The sequence below is a fragment of the Carcharodon carcharias genome, chromosome 13, assembly GCF_017639515.1.
Source record: "Carcharodon carcharias isolate sCarCar2 chromosome 13, sCarCar2.pri, whole genome shotgun sequence".
Lineage (NCBI taxonomy): Eukaryota > Metazoa > Chordata > Chondrichthyes > Lamniformes > Lamnidae > Carcharodon > Carcharodon carcharias.
Genome location: NC_054479.1, coordinates 86,298,331 through 86,321,192, shown reverse-complemented (window position 1 = coordinate 86,321,192; position 22,862 = coordinate 86,298,331). Strand labels below are relative to the sequence as shown.

Genomic DNA, 22,862 nt, shown 5'->3' with positions numbered 1-22,862 from the left:
GATGCACCTGTACACTTATAGACACATGCAAGGTTAGATTAGATCTAGTAGCAAATGAAGCAGGAAGCAGAAGGAAGGGATACCAAACCAGAGATCAAATCAAACTGCAAGTGAGGCATGGTTATACCATGCAGAGGTACCTGTTAATGAACTGAGACTGGGGTTACCAGGTGACCATTCATTAAAGAAGTGCAAGGCGCAATCAGGATCAGAAAATTATTTTAGGTTGTACTGGTCAGACCATCAAGTACAAATTTAAGACTGGTAGCCTTACATTTATATATCATCACTTACAACCCCAAGATGCCCCAAAGTGCTTTATAGCCAATGAAGTACTTTTGAAGTATCGACAGTTGTAATGTAGGAAACATGGCAGCCAATTTGCACACAGCAAGATCCAACAAACAGCAATAGAATGAACAGCTAATTTGTTTTTTTAGTGATGTTTCTGGGGAGAACTCCCCTGATCATCTTCAAAATAGTACAATAGGATCTTTTATGGTTACCTGAAAGGGCAGACGTCTCAACCAAAAGTTGGCACACCTCTGTCAGTGTAGCATTCCACAGTACTGAAGTGGACTGTCAGCTTGGATTTTGTGCTCATGTCTCTGGAGCAGGATGTTAACCCACAACTTTCTGATTCAGGGCAAGAGTGCTACCCACTGAGCCACAGCTGACACTAAAGTCCCATATTTACGTTCTGTCAGGGTCTAGTTTGTGCACAATTGGCGAGTATCAATATTCAGCTTCAGACAGCACACCTGAAGAATGTCAAGGCTTTATGTAGGAAGTGCAGTGCAACCAGAAAGATATCTAACCTTGGAGCTCAGGTTTCAAGAGTTTGAGTCTTTTTTTTTAAAAAAGAGAACTGTAGACTAAGAGCATAAGTAAAGAGCAGGATTAAGCCATATGGCTACTTGACCCTGCTCCACCATTCAATCAAATCATGGCTGAACTGGACCTCAATCCCATTTACCCACCGTAACTCCATACCCCTTGATATCCTTACCTCACAAACATCCAGCATTCAGTCTTGAAAGCTCTAACTCACTCCCAGCATCCTCAGCCTTTTTGGCAACGAGTTCCAGGCTTCCACAACCCTTTGTGTGAAAAAGTGCTTGCTAATTTCAATCCTGAATGACCTAACTCTAATTTTAACATTATGTCTGCCCAACCAGAGGGAATTGTTTTACTTCAACCAAACCCCTTTATCATTTTAATCATACCAAGCAAATCATCCCTCAGCACCCTATACTGTTGGGCAGCTTTGCCTGGAGGAGAAAAAAAGACAGTTTATCCACTACTTTGAATGCAAAGTTTAATTACCTGGTTCTAACTTCTCTTCACTCCAGAATGTAATCCTATCTCCACACGCAAACTAATAAATCCTACCACAAAGAATAGGATTGAAGGTAAAGACATTTGGGATAGAACTTTGTTCAGAGTAAGTAAACAGAATTTTTCTCGGCCTTACAGAACTACATAACAACATGAAAAAATATACCAGCAGAACTAGGCCATTTGGCCCCCTGAGCCTGCCTGAATTTCAATTAGATCATGGCTGATCTGATGTGGCCTTAATTCCATTTTCCTGCCTTGTAGATCAAAAGTCCGTCTAACTCAGCCTTTAATATATCTAACAACCCAGCCTCTACTCCTCTCTGAGGAAGTGAATTCCAAAGGTTAACAACCCCCTGAGAGAAAATCCTCCTTAGCTCTGTCTCAAATGGGAGACCCCTTATTTTGAAACTGTGCCCCCCATTTCTAAGGGGAACATCCTTTCAGCATTTACCCTGTCAAGCCTCCTCCAAATCTTATATGTTCCAATAATATCCCTCCCATATAGAAAGAAAGGCTGCAATGGCTAATTTTCATTGGAGAACAGGCAACAGGTTCCAATGAAGGGGATTTCCCTCTTTTCAGATGCTGACAGTTAAGCAAATAAAAAAAAATGAAAATGATGCTGTTTTTAATCTGGACAGGTAACATGGCTCCTGCCCAAAAGAAATGCAGTGACATTGAGATACCATCACATTCATTACTGTTTATTTAGTTAAAGTTAAAGCATTCATAGTTTATTTAACCAATCATCAGGATCAGTTCTACAAACAGGCATGATATCATCTCCCCTACGGCTTCCGTAATACATTTATAACTTAAACACCAAGTTTTCCAATTGTATCAATAGCAAACCACTCATTTTAAATGGATTGCATCAATGTTCCAATTGGAAAATCTAGGTCTTAATAATTGTAAGCTTCATGAACTAACAATAAATATGTAAGGAGGACATAAATAGCAGGGTGCAGCTAATGGAACAATGGCTGTAGTAGGCCAACTACAGACACACATACATATATGTAACACTTAATTAGTCCTTAAATCTTATCATAAGTATCAAATGTCGCTGGGTCAGAATCCTGGAACTCCATTCCTAACAGCTTTGTGGGTGTATCTACACCATATGGACTGCAGCGATTCAAAAAGGCAGCTCACCGTCATCTGCTCAAGGGCAATTAGGAATGGGCAATAAATGCTGGCTTAGCCAGCAAAACCCACATCCCTTGAATGAATAAAAAAAATCCTTTAGCCAATTAGTATCTTGTTGCAAGAACTGTTTTACACAGAAATATTTTAAAATTGCAATTGGTAAATCACAAAATCACCCTGGTATTTGGCACAAGATGATTCTGTGGGTGAAAGGGGTTTTAATGAAACAGTGTGTGTCAATAGCCTGGATTTTGCCGTCAGTGGTGAAGCAAGGGTGCTCACCCCTGATCTCGAAGAAAGCTACCCACAAAGATCTAGCGAACTGCGTGACAGGAATTTCTCCTTTCCCTGCAGCAGTTTAAATCTGGCACTAAATCAAAGGCAGCAGCAGTGTTGACAGCAAACAGATAGGCAACCAAACATAAATATTTACATAGAGCAAACAAGAAAGTTAAAAGGTACTTAAAATCCAGTGCTTTTAATTTATATTTTCAGGTATGAAAATAAAAAAAGTAAAAATAAATGGACTTCTATGTGGAATTTTTAACAATAGTGGAGAACTTTGACATTTTACAAAAGTTAAAATCAGCTTTTCAGGGCCAGAGAGTCTGTTTAGCTGTAATTATGAAGTTAGTATACCATTAAAAGCCCTTTTGCACCTCATTCAACAACATGCAATTTTTCCAGGATCTTTACAGCAAGGTGAACAGTGTTAGAGTGGAAATTCTTATCAATTCATGATAAGGGAGACAACAATCTGTGGGAGCCTTTACCACACACTCTTATGGGCCATGGATTCACTGACATCGGTTCTAAATTTCATGTTATTCAGCAGGTGTCAGCTTCTATGGAATTATGATGGCAAACAATGACATTACCACAGCAAAATCTGAATCATTCTGTTTTACATGCAATACAGTCCATACTATTATAGCTTTGCCATGATACTGCTACAAAGATACTTCAACCATCAAATGTAGCAAAATTACCCACCATTCAGCAAGAAGTTTGTTAGGCAGGAGGAAGGTCTGCTGTTTACATCTACCGGTGATATTCTGTAAGCTCCTGTGCAATAGTGCAATTCTGAAAGAAATGTTTTATATTACACACAGTAACACAGTGGTGTTATATCATATAAAAACAGGATACATAAATGAAAGTAATCATTCTGAACTCTTGTTCAGAAGTAACATGATGCACTCTCTCACTGCATCCCACCTTTATCTGGCAAAACATGCTTAATGCAGTCAAGCAGGAAAGAAATTATAACTGCATTACAATACCACAATGAATGGGCACACAAAGGAACTGAGTTTGGTTAGGTGCAGGAACTGTACCAAATACACCACAGCAGTTTCCTGCTCCTTAAAGTGGGACCATGGGGAAAACGATAAAATAATTTTGTACAATAGCCAAGAAATTGCATATTTTACAGCAGAACATGCCAAGCAGTTATTGCACTTGAGATTCTTTCCCCTTTATTTCAAAGATGCGTATTTTTGAAAAATTCATTTGTGTGTGTCACTGGCAAGACCAGCATTTATTGCTCATTCCTCACTGCATCACCTTTTCAGGACAGTGTGGCAAAGGTGCTTCATGACAATGCAGAAACGGCGATATAGGTACAAGTCAGAATGATGTGTGATTTAGGGGAGATATTGGGGGTGGTGATGTTCCCATGTATCTGCTGCCCTTGTTCTTCTAGGTGGAGGTCACGAGTTAGGGAGGTGCAGCCAAATGCGGTCGACTCTATTTACTTTTGAGATCTAGCAAATAAGAATTAGGATTTCTCCAATTGTATTCCCAATGTTGTTAAAATGATTAAGGGGGGAAAACTTAACCAATCCCTGACCCCACAACAGGTTGTAGTGGGACAGGGATTAAATTGACAAATTCACAAAGCCTAACTCATCAACATGTCTGTTTCAGATTTAACTATGATGGAAATCAGGGCATCAGATTAACCCACTTTTGACACGCAAGTCCTTCATAATATCTAAATGAAGCTCCTTTCATGAGATTTTGGCAGGGCTGTGAAATTAACTCCTTCTGCACAAGTTTCCTAGGGTTTGATAAGCTAGCCAGTAAGATGGATGTGAGATTGAGGGGCACTTCATGGGGAAGGTTAAATGTCAAACATGTTACAGGATTTGTCCTGGAATAGGTATAACGCTTAGGGAACAGTTTTATTCTAATTCAATAAATTGACCAAAATGAAACCTATGCTTTAGGGTACAATGGAATTTTGTTTATTCAATAATTTACTGGACGAAATGTGGGGCAACATCATTTTCACTGGCTAATTTAATTTTACTTCATACTTACCAACATTATTGGTTCGTGGAGTACACCATTTCAATGTCACAGTATCTTTGACAGCACTGTCTCTATTGCTACCGCATAGATGTGGATCAACTGCAAAATAAAACCAATAGAAGATAGCATTTGGCTTGAACAAGTAAAATGCAAAACATTTAGAACAAACTAAAATTCCATCATAATGTTCTAGTTGAGATAAGATATTAAAAAATTGAAAGGCAGATTCCAAAAAATAAAATAATTAGTTCAACATTTGCAAGGATCATTTTCATTAAAGTTCATTCCAAACTGATTTGGATAATTTAACCACTTAATTACTGCAGCCAAACACAATTTCAGTCACAGTTTAAATTAAGTGTTGTGCTATATAAACAGTCACAGCTTCAGCCAGGAGAACAACACGTGTTCCACAACTTTTTCAATGGCTCCCATCAACACTGTTCTGCAATTAGTGAACAAGAAGTGCGATTCAAGTGAACACGACCAGGACTTGCCTGTCTATTGGCATATGGCACTCCATCTAGTGAACCAGGAAAGAGCTTACCAAACTCAGCCAAGTCATTGGGAGTTAGTAAGAGTACAAACCATTCCTTTCCACTGGGAGTAAACATTAAATGATTTTCACCTCTGACAAGTTAACATAAATCTTAATTTGCAACTTCCAAATAAAATCCATGTAAAAACAAAAGATACTTTACTTTAAAATCAATGAGCATTCTGGTTGCAGTGGTTGCATTGAGTGCAACATCACAGGGAGGAGCAATTTGGCCCATCACGCCTGTGCTGGCTCTCTGAAAGACAGTCATTCTCCCCACCCTTTCACCCCTCCTTTTTAAGCTATTCTTTTTCAAATACTTATCCACTTCCATTTTAAAAACCATGATGAATTCTGTTACTGGCAGAGCATTTGATGTCCTAACAACCCACTTTGCAAAGAACTCTCTCTGAAATTTTCCCTTTTGTTCTTCAAACGATGCCATTGGATTTATAACCCCTGGTTCCTGGCACTTCAAATAGCGGAAGAATATTTACTCCTCATATAGTTTATTATGCAGAATGCTCTCAGTTTTGAATAACTCTTAAACCTCTTGTCAAGTTTCTCTGTTCTATTGAAAGCTATTTCATTTTCTTTCATCTCTCCTTGTGACTAAACAGTCTCATCTCTGGTCATCTTAATGAAACTCTGCTCCACCCTCTAGATAGCCTTTACGTCTCTAGCAAAGGAAGATACCCAAAGAGTCAAAATTAAACAAATTACATAGATTTTTTTAAGGTTGATTTTAAAGTATGCAGATATTGATTCATGTACTGTACTACACACAGCTGCAATAGACATTTGCACCAAAATGTTGATATATAAAGCGCTGACTCACTAGTCTGGATAAATAACTTCCAACTCCTGCTGTCAAAACTTTACTTGAGGGATACCATTCCGAAGTCTCTAGCGGTCATTTGGAAGAAATTCTAAACCTGTTGTATGTGAAACACTAAGTTACACTACCAATTACCTTTCTTTCCCTTGAAGTGGTCACCTACAAATATCAGAAGAAGTGATATTAAGATTTTTCTTCTAATACGAAGAGAAATTCAAGCAACAGAAATCTAAACTCTTGCTGCAATTGTTCCAGTGCAGGCATTGGAAATCTAAACTCAACTCAGAAATGCAACAAGAATATTCAAACACGAACTGGAGAGGCTGAGCCCTTTTCTGTTATGCACATACCAAAGTTATAGAGGATTTAGGTAAGTCTGAAACACCTGCTTGGGTATTACAACAACCATGGACTCAAACATTTGAAACAACATGTTTTGTGCAGTATATTAACAATCCTGCATCACTTGAATCTTCTGTTCAATAGACTGCTGAAAATTAACTACACACATACGCTTAAATGGTAAGTATATCGGTTCTACCATGGAAAATGTCTTGCTACTGTGGTTAGTCATTACTTTCATTGTTATAAATGTTGATGGGAAGGAAGGGAAAGAAAGGCGGAAGGAGGAATGGCAGGAGAGTGGGACTAGCTGAGTAGCTCTTATAGAGCTGTCACAGACACAGCGGGCCAAATGGCCTCCTCCTGTTCTATAACCATTTTATGGTTCTATTCCTATAGAGGAAGAAGGGTCTCAAAAACAAATGAGCTAAATGGCCAGGTGACTTGTGTTGATAGTGTCCGTTAAGGGGCAAATGTTAGGCTTTGGAGAACTCCACATTACTCTTCAAATAATGCCATGGGATATTTTACACCCACCTGAACAGGGCCTCAATTGGAACATCTCATCTAAAAGACAGCAGTATCTAACAAGCTTCTACGCTGAGATTGCTACCACTGAATGGTGAGATTCTAATGTAATTGCAGATGAATGCATTTGAACTGGAAATCATACCTTTAATGTGTTCAACATCATGTACCACGAAAGTAAAAGCATAATTAAGGTAGTGGTAGCAATGGGCACTTAAAAATACAACTAGAGGCCAACTTAAAATTTTAGTCCATCAAAATAAGAACTCAGTACAACACTGCATTGATTTAAAACTTGCAATTTCTTCAACATGATCAGCAGCACTACTTAATTTAATTTAACTAAAACCATGCACAAAACAAATACACAAGTGCCAAATGGAGAGCAATGTCTGCCCACTTCTTCCCCCCCCTCACACACACACACACACACCCCCCCACCCCCAACACACTCCTTGGTGCCTTATTACTATCCCACTGCATTAAGCCTCCAATAAATAGCTAAATGGCCACATTGGTGGAAACCTGGGGACTATTCTCTTGGTGGCAAGAGGTTTATGGCTCAGTGAGATTAATAAAAAACAAACGGTATCATATTGTGTTTTAATAAAAGTACTTTGAACATCTGAATGATAGATGCACTAAACTTAAATTGCAAAGGTGTCACATTCAGAATTGATGTTGTGCAAATTCTACATCTAGTGTTCTACAGTTGTAGGTCTGAGTGTAACCAGATAGATTTTGAATTATATTTCTGTGAGGGGAAAAGTTTTGCTTAGAGGTCTGTTGGAGAACTAGACCAAGGGGGTTCATGGGAGGATCCCACGTCAACAGGCTGGTAAATTATTAGAGCCCATCACCGCACAAAGTTCACCCACACCCCCGTTGTTTGCTCAAGAATGGCTTTGACTACAATCCACAGCCCAATTCTAAATATTGTTTTCCATTTAAAGGGGTAAACAAGGAAGAAGAAAACACACAAAAGCTGGATTTTTTTAAAAATGAAAGGTCATGTGCAGCAGAATCAGAACATCAGTTTTTCAGATGCTTTTTTCTAGCTGCCGTATTTTGTTATCCTACCCTATAACCAGTTGGTGGATAAAAAAATCTGGCTAAAATAACATAAATTAGTATCTATATAGTTATACCAACACATACTAATTCAATGATAACAAAATTAGACATACATGTTATTGGTGTCATGTTCTTGCCTTCTGTGGGGGGAAAAATGCCAACCATTAGAAAAATAAATGCTACACATGAGACAATCTATAACTTCAGCAAGTCAATACCTCAAACATTTCCTTTTTTGGACTGGATATGTATTTTTTTTTCCAATTGGGTTCTCAAGAAATAAATATTCCTGGTTTAAGAAGCTAGTATACATACACTCTCATATATTCAATGAAGCTATTGTTTGAATTGTATAATCTAAAGGAGTGAATTAAGGACTTGTAATGGCTTGACACCTATCACAAACTCGGATGTCCCAAACTTTACAGTCAATGAAGTACTTCTGAAGAGTGGTTAATGCTGTAATGTAGGAAACACAGCTGCCAATTTGCACACCGCACAGTCCAACAAATAGCAATGGGAGAACAATCTCAATAAGCTTGAACTCATCCAAGACTCTGCTGCCTGTATCCTAACCTATACTTCAGTTGGTATCACCCCTACGGTATCTGACATACAGTGGCTCCTGGTATACCCAACACCTCAATATTAAAATTTGCATTCTTACATTCAAATCCTTTCATGGCCTCATCCTTCCTCATCTTTGTAACCTCCTGCAGCCCTACATCTGCATTCCCCCAACACATGCTACTTGTGACATCATCACCACTTCCTTTGCTCATCATTGGTGGCTGTGCATTTAGCTGCCAAGGCCCTATGCTTTGCAATTCCCTCCCTAAACCTCTCCGTGTCTTTCTTCCTTTTAAGGTGCGCTTTAAAAGCCTAGTTCTTTGACCAAGCTTTTGGTCACCTGTCCTAATATCTTATGTGGCACAGTGACAACTTTTCTTTGATAACGCTCCTGTGAAGGGCCTTGATACATTTGATGCGTTAACAGTGCTATATTAATGTAAAATGTTTATATAAAATGGACAACAAAGGGAGTACAGAACTTCCTGATTAGCCAGAAATCTTAAATCGAAAGATAAGATCATAAGAAATAGGAACAGGAGCAGGCCATTCAGCCCATCAAGCCTGCTCCACCAATCGACAGGATCATGGCTGATCTTGCCTTGATGCTAATTTCTTGTCTGTCCCCCCAATAACTCTCTACTCCCTTGTTAATCAAAAATCTATCAAACTCAACTTTAAATGTATTCAGTGACCCAGCCTCCACTGCTCTCTGGAGCAGAGAATTCTGAAGACTAATGAACCTCAGAAGAAATTCCTGCTGATCCCAATCTTCAATGGGAAACTCATTAGCTTTAAACTGTACCTCCTAGTTCTAGATTCCTCCACTAGAGGAAACATCCTTTCAGCATTTATTCCGCCAAGTCCCCTCAGAGAGTCTCATAAGTCTCAATAAGATGATCTCTCATTCTTCTAAACTCTGAGTATAGGCCCGACCTGCTCAACTTTTTCTCATCAGGTCATAAAGTCACAAATCATGTAGATAGAAAAACTAAAATGAGTTGCAAGGAAAAAAAACATTTTTTATTTTGTTTTTTTCCTTTTCTCCAACGTCCATATTGCTCCCCAATTCAGGAGTGGAGTGTCATTTTGGAGAACCTTTTAATATATTAGTTTTCCTTAAAAGCCTTGTGAAGCATTTTACGTCGTACAGCTGGAGGTGATTACAGAGAAAGAGGGGCTAGGCAGTGGAGGGATTTGAGAACAATGATGAAAATTTTTAAAATCAAGGCGCTGCAAGAGCGGGTGCCAATGTAGGTTATAGCAAGCACAGGGGTGATGGGCGAACAGGACTTACTGCAATTTACGATATAAGCAGCAGAGTTTTGTATGAGCTCAAGTTTACAGAGGTTACAAGTTAGGAGGCTGGCCAGGGGAGCACTGAAATTCAGTCCCAAGTTAGCAAGAAAAAAGGCTGGTTAAAAAGTGCTTTTGGAAACAGAAGAAGGAACACTTAAAGAAGAGGATTAATCTGCTTTTTTTTTGTTCTCAGCATTACCAATTTTATAGAGCTTGATGACCCTTACACCAAGTACTTACTGAATTAAGTCTAAACTGCCACTTACCACTTCTTAGTAGTTCAGTATGAGCATCTTTTTGATGGAGAAGCTCTACATCATAATTTGCAGACGTGTTTGCATGTTGTTCTTCCTTTAAATGAAGGACAGTCAGAATGTAAATGTAATATGTAGTTGTTTGCAGTCAATGAACAAATGTTACATCTAAGCAGTGAATCGACCATAGTTGCAAAACTTCCTATTTGCCTTGCTCCTATCTTTTGGGGCCATTAATTTGGGTCAGTTTTGGCTTCAGTAAAAGTATTTCTTCTAAGATCAGTAGAAAAAGAGTTTTTAAAAATCCACTTTAGGTTCAGAGTCTAGTTTACTTCCAAAATATGGCACTACATGGCTCAACAGTAGCACGTCAAAGCACATGACATTTGGCACCATTTAATCCTTGAACTCAATTACGCATTGCACAATAGGCCTGAACACTAACATCATGCTAGTTCTCTACTGCAAGCGAATAGGCAAAAATAATGTTCCTCATCTTTAGCTACAAGACCATGTTAATTTCATATCTATATACACATAAATATAGGGTTCCTCTTTTTGCTCCAGCATCATTACCTCTGGTGTTCCCCAAGGATCTATCCTTGACCCCCTCCTATTCCTCATCTACATTGTCCCCTTGGTGACATCATCCAAAGGTACATCTGTTTTCACTTGTACACTGACAACACCTGGCTCTACCTCACCAACACCTCCATCTGTTGACATTCACTCACTGTTTCTAAATTGTCAGTCTGCTTGTCCGACATTAAGTACGGGTTGAGCAGCAACTTCCTCCAATTAAATATTGGGAAAGCTGGAGGTGTTTTCAATTCGCATCAACAACTCAACTCCCTAACTATCTACTCCATCCCTCCAAATGTTGAACTAGACTGTTTGGAACCTATCATATCATATTTAAGCCAAACCACCATACATCTGGGCCATCATCAAGACCACGTATTTCCACCTCTGCAACATCACTCAATTCTGCCTGCCTCAGCTCATCTGCTGCGGAAACACTCAATTCACACCTCTGTTAATTCTAGATTTGACTATTCTAACACATTCCTTGCTGGCCTCCCATATTCTACCCTCCATAAAGCAGGAAGTCACCCAAAATTCTGCTGCCTGTGTCCTAATTCACACCAAATCCCATTAACCCATCACCTGGGCTCTCTGGCCTACAATGAAGCATGCCTAGATTTTTAAAATTGCCATCACTGCTTTCAAATCGCTCCATGACCTCACCCCTCCCTATCTCTGTTCAAACAAAATTCAAACAATCACAGAAGATTTCCAAGTACAGTACTGGTGTAAATTTAATTGTGTATGTTAATATAAATGCCTAATGATATCTGCCTATAGCAAGAGTTTTCAAACTGCTAAAGCACTTTGCAACTTTCAATAGAAAGAGTCCTATAATTTTATTGCAGTATCAACTGTCATCTCTCAGCTGAAAGATTTTGTAGATTTTTTTTTAAATGACTTTTAGAGGAGGAGACTTGTGATGCATATCCATCCAAGGCATCAAATACATAGAAAAGCTAAAACAATTCAAGTTTATTTCCCCAACACAGATCAACAGGCTTGATCTGGATTCATGCGCAAGTGATAACATAGCCATTAAGATTTCAAACTAATTTGTAGTTTCTTTTCTTACAGTATAATTCTCAACCCCCATTACTCGGTTCTATATTGTTGCAGGGTTGGTACAAGTACCGATAGGGATGACCATTTGGCACTTTGAATTCATTCCTTGAAAATTATGAATTGCCAATTGTAGCATTTGTTTTATGAATGGCTCCAGAATTTCTCGTTCTTCTACCTTACCCAGAAGGCTATTCCAGGTATGAATCACTCACCTGAAGCTTTTCCTGATATCAGTTCTGACCACGTGGGCCATTCCCACCAGCAGAAAAACTGAGCCCCATTTAGTTCATGCCGGGAATGGGCCGACAGAGCAAACCTGCCTCTGACTAATTAGACTCATTACTGAGCCATTTAAAGGTTATTATCCCTGAGCCCACTGGGGGTTCCCTCCTTCAAAGGCCAATTGAGGGAGCCAGTGTTGGGAAGGCGGGCACCTGCTATGAACCATGGCCCCCCGCCACCGCCGGTAAGTCCCTCGCCACGAGCCCCAACCCGACCACACTCGCCTGTCTCCACTGATGATTCTGGATGAAGGCCACACTGAATTACCAGCAGCAGTCACCTCTCCTGGTGGCACTGCTGGCAAGAGAGAGGCCGGCAGCTTTCAGGGGTGGTATTTCCACCCTAGTGGGCTTTAATTCTTGCGGGAGACCTGATGCTGCCCACTTAAGTGCTTAAATACCTGAATGCAATTAAATAGCTTCGGGGCAGCCCTTGAAGAGATGACACAGGTTTCCCACTGGTTCTCTAACTGGTGGATGAACTAGTGTCATCCACACTAAATTCCACCCCATGTTTTTGTCCTGCATTTGTGTTTTCACTTTAATACGGCTCCCATTTAATCTTTGCTCACTGCAAATTTGTTTTTTCTGGGTGTTGCTGGCAAGACTGGCATTTGCTGCCCACCTCTAGCTGCCTTAAGAAGATAGCAGTGGGCATCATCTTGAACCATCACAATCAGTGCTTGTATGAGTTGACACAACTGAATGGCTTGTTGACATTGTTGTGGGACTGGAGTTGCTTGGGGAATGAAAGCAGGTTTCCTTCCCCAAAGGACATTGATTTGGATTTTATAACCATGTGACGGCTTCATGGTCACTTTTACTGACACCAGCTTTTAACATCCAGATTTTTCAAACAAAATTAATTCCCAAACTGTCATGGTGAGATTTGCATTTGAGTTCTCTATTATTAGTTTAGTACCAACATCATGCCCTCCACCTGACATCAATGATTTGCCTCGTAACCCATCTCTGCACCATCTCTATTGGTTTGGATGATTAGTGAAGAGAAGCTGAACATGGTGTTCATGATGTGCGCTCACCAGCATGCAGCATATTTTCAGTATGACTGCTTCATTCTCAAGACTCTGATCTAGCAGCATAGCTTGGTTTTGGTGATGTATTATGTGTCAATGTGTAATTCGATGCACTGAATTTCATCAGCCATATTTTTGCATATATACAAATTACGCTTGGGTTCTTCTTCAGCTGCCTTATCAAGTTATTCAACATCATTTGCAAACTCAACAAAACTGCATCAAGTTCCTGAATTCTAATACAAAAGCAAAATACTGCAAATGCTGGAAATCTGAAATGAAATCTATTCTGATGGAAGGTCATTGACTTGAAATGTTAACCTCCATGTTTCTCCCTCCACAGATGCTGCCAGGCCTGGAGTGTTTCCACCGTTTACTGTTTTTAATCACTGAATTCTAATAACTCATGTGGATTCCAAACATTTAACAGGTTTTTAAATTTCTTTTTAAATACATTAATCTGCATTTTTCATTCATTTTACTCTTCCCTTTAGGACAACACAATGGTGATGTGAGGGGATCAATTCCAACCTCCCTTCACCACTCTTAAAACCATGTATTGTGATTAGATTACCATGCCACCTTGTGGCAGCATTGCAACAGTTAATTTGACAGCATATTCAAACAAATCTGGGAGTATTGGCACAACATGATTCAGGAAAACTCACAACACATTAACAGCTCAAAGTTCTCCTAATACACCAACAATCTCATTGTACTCAATAGTACAGTCAAGAAACCTTGAATTTTGTAATTGATTATCTGCATTATTAAAAAGCTACTTTGAAAAGATCTACAAATATCATGTTCATTTCGAAAACATTTCAATAAAGAACTACCTTGCCCGCCCGCACCCCACCTCTCCATTCCAGTGTGTAGAAAGCGTTTAACAATGAACAAATTGCAGTAGGTACATTATCATTGCATGCCACACAAATACGATACAGGATAGATACATATAAACACAAATAATGGAAAGAACAATACGGATGTAAGGGAGCGATTTTCGTGACATTATCATACAAGGGATCATAAGGTAAATGTTACAAGAGCAGACAGTTTGAGAGTGACTGCAAAATTGAAAAGGAAAACTATTCAACCAAAAAATGATTATATTGCACACTGCCACGTGTTACATGCAATATAACCTATTGATCAGTTTTCATGATCTAATGTTCTATTTTAAATTCAAATTTACTAACCTGTTCACTGACACTGAATGTAGGCTAGCAAACAGAAATATGATGTGGAGAGAAAATAATTTGAAAATTACTTTGAAAAATGTTAATTCTCACAAACTGAAAATAGGAAATAAAAAACAATTAGATGCTGCACTCTACTTAAAAAAAAATAATTTGAGGGAATAGACGCACCTTCATGGGTATGTTAGTAATAGTAGTGGAAGCAAGGTCAAAGTGTTGCTGGACAAGGGTGGTGAGTTTTGCAGGCAGTTGCCTTCCTGCACGGACACTGTGCACTTCACTTGTTAGAGCCAAAGAAATCTGTAGGAAACAATTTGAACACCAACTGTTGACATGTTTTATGAGACATCAGTCCTGAATTAATATTGTTATGACAAAACACAATCAGTGTATACATCATTTTTTCATTTAAGATACAATGTAGGAAATGTATCCTAAATTTCTAAAGCCAAAACAAAATTAAGCTGTATGTTCAATTAGGAGAAATTTTGAAATCATGTGTGTTTATTTAGCAGCTGTGATATAATAAAATGTCCCAAGGTGCATGATAAGAGAGTAGTTGTACAAAAATTGGCATTTAGCAAAAGAGGAAATATTAGGATAGGTGACTAAAACCTTGGGTCAAAGCTCGTGAAACTAATAAACCCGCTAACTCCAGAATTCAATATTAGTTCACAGTCCTGTTTTGCTCAGAGAAATAACAACTCATCAAAAAAAATACAAATAGTCATTTCAGTATTGCCAAAAAAAGACATTTTGTCAAAGCTTTTCATCTTGCACTCATCTGGACAATCACAAGAATACCAATGTCAGGAGAAGCAACAAATTTATTTTTTTTAAGTCCTAATAATGGCTTTATTTAATTTGAAATATTATTCATTCATTTACAATGGAATGCTGGTCCAACACAGGGTAGATTCAGATATTACATCCAATCAGGCTTCTTTGGCCTATGACTTCGCCAATGTAAAAACACATCACAATTTCCATAGCCACAAGTGTGTTCCTCAGAGCATCTTTTATGGTTATTTGTTTGTAACTCCCAGCCTTAAATGATGCCACAAGATTCTTGTAGCTTTCAACAGCCACTGGGATTTCTCCAGGAGTTGGAGGAGTCAGCTCCACCCGAGCATATTTCCAGAAGGTAGCCAGACGTGGTTTGGAATAATTAGCAGCAGCCAGGCTGAGCTTGGTCACCACTTTCTACACCAACCGCTGCGCCGCCTCTGCCATGCAATAACTTTATACTGTATGAGGAGAGAGTGCTGATTGATTGGCAAGTGGACTCTGATTGGTAGAGGCATTGCCATGGAGAATACACCAGTTAACAGTGACAGTTAACTACCAAACATTGTTTAAAATTTCAACCAGGCAGCTTGACTCTGATGGCATTGCCCTGAGGAATGAACCAGCGAATGGCCATCACATTTTGTTTAGCTGAAACAGGTGCAATGTGTGTACATGTTCTTTCTGTCTGCAAAGAACAGGGCCCTGTGTATTAATATTTGTAGCTTCCTGTACACGCAAATGCACCACACTGTGCGCCTGACTGACAATCTTAAATTGGTTGGCAGTGTAATTTTTAGTGCTCTGAGGATTATTTAGCAAACGTTGTTTAATTGTCTAATTATATCTAATGTTTGGACACTGTTTTGAGTTTAGCAAGCACAAGCTGGGAAACTAGGCTACAGGATAGATCAATAGAGAAGCAGTGGCAGACATTTAAGCAGATATTCAGAATAAGTATATCTCCACTATAAATAAAAATTCTAAGGGGAGGACCCGCCATCTGTGGTCAACTAGAGATGTTAAGGAAAGCATCAAGCTTAAGGAAAAAGCATACAACTCTGCAAAGATGAGTGGCAGGACTGATGATTAGACAGAGTATAAAGAATGGCAGAGAATGACTATAAGGTTAATCAGGAGAAAGAAATTAGAGTATGAGAGGAAGCTAGCTAGAAATGTAAAAACAGATAGCAAGAGTTTCTACAGGTATTTAAAATGAAATGAGTGAGTGAGTGTTGGTCCACTAGAGAGTGACAGTGGGGAGTTAATAGTAGATAATAAGGAAATGGTGGAAGAAATGAACAAATACTTTACTTCTGTGTTCACTATAGAGGATACAGAAAAAACATTCCAGTAATAGCTGCAAATCAGGAGGCGAGCGGGAGAAAGGAACTTGGTGAAATTGAAATCACTAGGGAAACGGTACTGAGCAAATTGATGGAGCTGTGGGCTGGCAAGTCTCTGGGTCCCGATGGACTACATCCTAGGGTCTTAAAAGAGATGGTTAATGAGGTAGTCGATGCACTGGTGTTAATTTTCCAAAATTCCCTAGATTCTGGAAAGATTCCATCAGATTGGAAAGTAGCAAATATAACCCCTCTATTCAAGAAGGAAGGGGGCCAGAAAACAGGAAACTAGGCCAATTAGCTTGATGTCTGTCATGGGGATGTTATTAGAATCAATCATTGAGGGGGTGATAGCTGGGCACTTAGAAGGGCTCAGGGCAATTGGGGAGTGTCAACATGGTTTTGTGAAAGGAAAATCATGTTTAACCAATTTACTGGAGCTTTTTGAAGGAGTAACATGCGCAGCGGAGCCTGTAGGCAGACTGTACTTGGATTTCCAGAAGGCATTTGATAAGGTGCCACATCAAAAATTATTACAGAAAATAAAAGCGCATGGTGTAGGGGTGACATATTAGCATGGATAGAAGATTGGCTGGCTGACAGAAAGCAGAGTATGCATAAATGGGTCTTTTTCTGATTGGCAGGATGTGACTAGTGGCGTCCTACAGGGGTCTGTACTGGGGCCTCAACTTATTATGATTTACATCAATGACTTAGATGAGGGGGGTGAAGACATGAAAGCTAAATTTGTAGATGACACAAAGATAGGTACGAAAGTAGTGAAAAGGACATGAGGAGGTTGCAGATGGATATAGATAAGTTGAGTGAGTGGGCAAAGATCTGGCAAATGGAGTTTAAAGTGGGAAAATGTGAAGTTGTTCACTTTCGTAGGAAGAGCAAAAAAGCAGAGTACTACTTAAATGGAGAAAGGCTACATAATTCTAAGGTGCAGAGGGATCTCGGTGTTCTAGTGCATGAGTCACAAAAAGTTAGCATGCAGGTACAGCAAGTAATTAAGAAGGCTAATGGAATGCTATCCTTTATTACAAGAGGGATTGAACATAAAAGTAAGGATGTTATGCTTCAGTTATAGAGGACATTGGTGAGACCACACCTCAAATACTATGTGCAGTTCTGGTCTCCTTATTTAAGGAAGGATGTAAATGCACTGGAGGCGGTTCAAAGGAGGTTTACTAGATTGATACCTGGAATGAATGGGTTGTTTTATGAGGAAAGGTTGGACAGACTGGGCTTGTTTCCACTAGAGTTTAGAAGAGTGAGGGATGATTTGGTTGAAGTATACAAGATCCTGAATGGCTTTGACAAGGTGGATGTGGAAAGGATGCTTCCTCTTGTGGGTGAGTCCAGAACTATGGGGCACTGTTCTAAAATTAGGGGTCGCCCTCTTAGGACAGAGATGAGGAGAATTATTTTCTCTGAGGGTTGTGCGACTTTGGAATTCTCTGCCTCAGAAGCTGGTAGAGGTGGGGTAATTGAATATTTTTAAGGCAGAGGTAGATAGATTCTTGTTAGGCAAGGGAATCAAAGGTTATCGGGGTTAGATGGGAATGTGGAAATCGAAAAACAAGATGATCAGCCATGATCTTATTGAATGGCGGAGCAGGCTCACGGGGCCAAATGGTCTACTCCTGCTCCTATTTCTTATGTTCTTATGAACTGGTTGGGTACGGTCTGTACCTTGCCCGTTGTGAACAGCAGCTGGGACATGCTGTTTGATACAATCCGCCAGTCTTTGGGACGTACGGCCTATATACTTAGCATCACACTGGCGCTGAAATTCACATACCACATTACTCATTTCAGATAGGCAGAACATCTTTTTGGTTTGACGGCAGCATCCTGTTAGTGGTGAATACCACTTGCGTTGCTACTGCATAGTAGCAGCGTGAAACAGTTGCTCAAATTTTTGAGATAAGATACCTTTCCCTTCCAAGGTAATCTGAGGTAGACTGGGCACTTTTCAGGGCTGAATGTTAGGACCTTAGGTCCTTTCATGAGTTTGTGCGATATGCAGAAAATGATCTAATCAGGGTAGCCATTATCCCGCAGGGTGTCTTTGATGCACCCTATTTCAGCACCAAGCTTGCATGGTGAGCAAATCACTTGGGCCTCATTTATGAGGTTGCCAAGAAGGCTAATCTTATAGCGCCTTGAACTGTAAGAATCCTAACATGTGTATTGACCAGTGAAGGTAGGCTTTCATTAGGTCATATATTGTGTCTTCGAAGGAATGACGTCTAACCTCCTACCCCTTGCATATTTCTGATATGTGGATGATACATTTGCTATATTTGAATCCGTAGCCATAGATATTTGAACTGCAGTACGATTATCATGGCGATCTAGACCTGCTACCATTGCGTGAGTCAGTATTCATTGAGCTTATGAACTCAGCAACTCGTGCAGTTGAGTTCAACTTTAACGGCACCGTGTATGCTCAACTAGATGGTGCTGTCATGGGTCCCCTCTAGGCCCAGCTCTCGCAAACATCTTTGCTGGTTCCATGAGAAACCTGTCTCCGATGGAATGATACCTAACCTTCTACTCTTTGCATATTTCCAATATGTGAATGATACGTTTGCTATATTTAAATACGTAGCAGCATGTAATAATTTCCTTGCATGTCTTAATGGGCTCCACCAGCACTTAAATTCACCTTTGGAACGGAGTAGTCAAATTAACTCCCCTTCCTTGACGAACTAGTTGAAAAATCCGCCGGGGTTTCTCTATCACTGTCTACCACAAGCCTGCCTTCGCTGGTCAATATATGTATTGGGATTCTTACAGTTCCACACACTAGAAGATTGGCCTTATTGGCAACCTCATAAATAAGGCTTAAGCCATTTGCTCACCATGCAAGCATGATGCTGAAATAGGGTGCATCAAAGACTTTCTGAGGGATAATGGCTACCCTGATCAGGTCATTTTGAGCTGTATATCACGCAAACTCAAACTGGCCAAAGGCCTACACTTTTGGCCCTGAAAAGTGCCCAGTCTACCTCAGATTACCGTGGCAGGGCAACGTATCTCAAAAATATGAGCAACAGGTGAAGCTAACTGTTTCACACTGCTACTATGCAGTAGGAACACTAGTGATATTCGCCACTAACAGGATGCTGTCATCAAGCCAAAAAGACGGTCTGCCTATCACACACGAGTAAAGTGGTATATGAATTTCAGTGCTAGTGTGATGTTAGGTATGTCGTCCATACATCCCAAAGGCTGACTGATCGTATCAAACAGCATGTCCTTTCTGCTGTTTGCAATAGTCAGGGTGTCCAACCAGCTCATGCTTGCAAAACTCAAAACACAGTGTCTAACATTAGATGTGATTCTGTGATTGGATAACATTTGCTAAATAATCCTCTGTGCTAAAAATTACACTAACAACTAATTTAAGATTGTCAGTTAGGCTCGCATTTGTATTTACTGGAAGCTACATATATTAATACACAGGGCCCTGTTCTTTGCAGACAGAAAGAACATATACACACATTGCGCCTATTTCAGTTAAGTGATGGCCATTTGCTGGTTCATTCCTCAGGGCAATGCCTTGACCAAAGTCAAGCTGCCTGATTGAAATTTTGAACAATGCTTGGTAGTCAAGTGTCAGTCACCATTAACTAGTACATTCTCCATGGCAATGCCTCAATCAGAATCCATGTGTCAACCAATTAGCATTCTCTTCACACACAGTATAAAGTTGTTGCTTTCCCTGACATTGGTATTCTTGCGATTGCCCCAAGAGTGCAAGACAGAAAGCTTCAACAAAATGTTTTCTTTTTTCAGCAATAAGCAATAGTTAAAAAAAAAGTACTATAAATGAATTTTTTGCAACAATTAAAGGGCATGGGGGTAGAAGAGATGCTTTTGTTCAAATAAGCCTAATTTTAATAACCCATCCACATTAAATTAAATAAACTCAATGTGAATAGCTTTAGCACTGAAAAATATATTCACCACACCTAAATAAACCATTGCATTTTAACAAGATATACTCAATCATGAGAAATAAATATACTATAATTTCAATTTTCAATTGACATGCAAAGTCACACAATAGAAAACAATGAATGGTGCACAGCTCAATTTCAAAGTCATTGTGTAGAATAGAGATTTGTAAATTCCCAGCCTGGGCTTATTTGCCATTATACTGTCCCATGTTATTAGCCTATTTAAAAAGTGCAAACAACTAATTAAGAACTCCAACTTAAGCTCCTTTACTTTTAAGCAGCTTTCATTGCATTGGTTCCTCCTTTCTATAAGATTCAAGCTGCAGTTATGCCGCCGGCCACGAGACGGGTGCCATTCACAGTTAGGAGAAGCCAACTTTTGTCACAAACTGAATCATATCCCAGGTGAGGAGTCTGTGCAAACATGCTTATGCACACACAGAGCTCCAGTTCCATTACGCTGTTTCAAGAATAGGGGCACTTGCTTTCACAAAACAAGAACAAAACTCCACTTTATTTCAGAGAATGTAACAGACCATGCAGTGTCAAGCTCAAGTGGCCTAAAACACCTTCACAAAGCTGGTCTCACATTGCTGCAGCTTAGTCTCCAACTAAGACATGGTTTATGTCCTTTGCACATCATTAAAATATGGAGTCACCTTGCAATGATTCAAAGCAATGCGGAAGTGATGGTTTGTACAACCTGTGTCCTAATAGTCCAGAATTTAAGTGATGCTAAAATGAAATGATGCACTGTGCTCGAAATCTTTACAGAAAATAGAACTTACATCTTTCCTTGGACGGTCGGAAACTAGGCTGTCTTCACCCGCTGTGTAGGTGTGAATTAAGACCAGTTCACAATGCTGAATTTGCATCAAGCTGAAAGGAAGAATAAATATTTATCAAACCATCTGTTTGAAGGAAATAATCACACTTACCTATTTTCAAATTTAGTTACTACAAACTGGTAAATTGTCCACAACACTTCTCACTGAAACAATAAGAAGCCATTTGGTATATTTGTCCTTCAGCTGATGGCTGCACAACGTTCATCACCGTTCACGAACTCCTCAGACACAGAAGCAGTCCGTGTCCAGAAGCAGCAAGACCTGAACAATATCCAGGTTTGCTAACAAGCGGCAAGTAACATTCATGTCACACAAATGGCAACCATCTCCAACAAGAGAGAATCTAACCATCGCCCCTTGACATTCAATGGCATTACCATCACTGAATCCCCCACTATCAACATCCTGGGGGGGTTACCATTGACCAGAAACTGAACTGGGCTAGCCATATAAATACTGAGGCTAAAATAGGTCAGAGGCTAGGAATCCTGCAGCGAGTAACTCACCTGTCCACCATCTACAAGGCACAGTAAGGAGTGTGATGGAATACTCTCCACTTGCCTGGATGAGTGCAGCTCCAAAACCACTCAAGAAGCTTGACACCATCCAGGACAAAGCAGCCCACTTGACTGGCACCCCTTCCGCAAACATTCACTCCCTCCAGCACCAACACACAGTGACAGCAGTGTGTACCATCTACAAGATGCACTGCAGGAACTCACCAAAGCTCCTTAGACAGCACCTTCCAAACCTATGACCACTACCATCTAGAAGGACAAGGGCAGCAGACACATGGGAACACCACATAGAAGTTCTCTTCCAAGCCACTCACCATCCCAACTTGGAACGACATTGCTGTACCTTCACTGTCGCTGGGTTAAAATCCTGGAACTTCCTTCCTAACAGCACCAGGGGTGTACCCTCGCCACATGGACTGCAGTGGTTCAAGAAAGCAGCTCACCACCACCTTCAAGGACAATTAGGGATGGGCAATAAATGCTGGCCTAGCCACAACCCATGGATCAATAAAAAAATTAAACACTTTAAAAACAAGGTCTTTTCATTTCAACAAAAAAAAATTCCATGCTAAGCAGTTAAGTTATTAGAAGATGTTGCAATACACCAGATCCTCTCTCTGCTCTCTGTGTTGAGCAAGTGAAATCTTTCAAAGCTGCCACCAACAGGCCTCTGGGCAATCTTGTAATTGGCCAACCAGTGAAAATGGTCACTTTGAACCACTCATGTCACTGAAGGTGGGCCAATTTTCAGATGATACCAATCAAAAGTGACAAAACTCAGGAACCATTTTGTAAATACAACAGACAAATCTGAAAGAAGTTAAACAAAGTACATTCATTGCATTGATGAACCAGCTCAAACTTACTTATCAGAACTAGCTGCTAACTTGTTGTGCTCATGGATTGTCTCTTGGACACAGTCTTCCAACATTCGGACATGGCTGTCACTGCAAGGCAAATTTAGAAAAGAA

General features: G+C 39.8%; 1 protein-coding gene across 3 annotated transcripts in view; it reads right to left on the bottom strand.

Annotated features, from left to right (window-relative positions):
- Window positions 1-22,862, bottom strand: part of ints13 (integrator complex subunit 13) — a 77,980-nt gene that overhangs the window by 20,535 nt on the left and 34,583 nt on the right. For 2 of the 3 annotated variants that reach the window (XR_005944914.1, XM_041203375.1), the window contains exons 5-11: window positions 22,758-22,838; window positions 21,314-21,404; window positions 14,591-14,719; window positions 10,262-10,346; window positions 8,240-8,266; window positions 4,816-4,905; window positions 3,484-3,573 (exon numbers count right to left, since the gene is read on the bottom strand). Coding sequence is in view for 2 of the 3 variants with exons in the window: in XM_041203375.1 (XP_041059309.1) it covers window positions 3,484-3,573; window positions 4,816-4,905; window positions 8,240-8,266; window positions 10,262-10,346; window positions 14,591-14,719; window positions 21,314-21,404; window positions 22,758-22,838 (593 nt within the window). In the remaining variant the exon portion in view is untranslated. The remainder of the gene's footprint in view (window positions 1-3,483; window positions 3,574-4,815; window positions 4,906-8,239; window positions 8,267-10,261; window positions 10,347-14,590; window positions 14,720-21,313; window positions 21,405-22,757; window positions 22,839-22,862) is intronic. The other variant, XM_041203376.1, reaches the window with a different exon arrangement.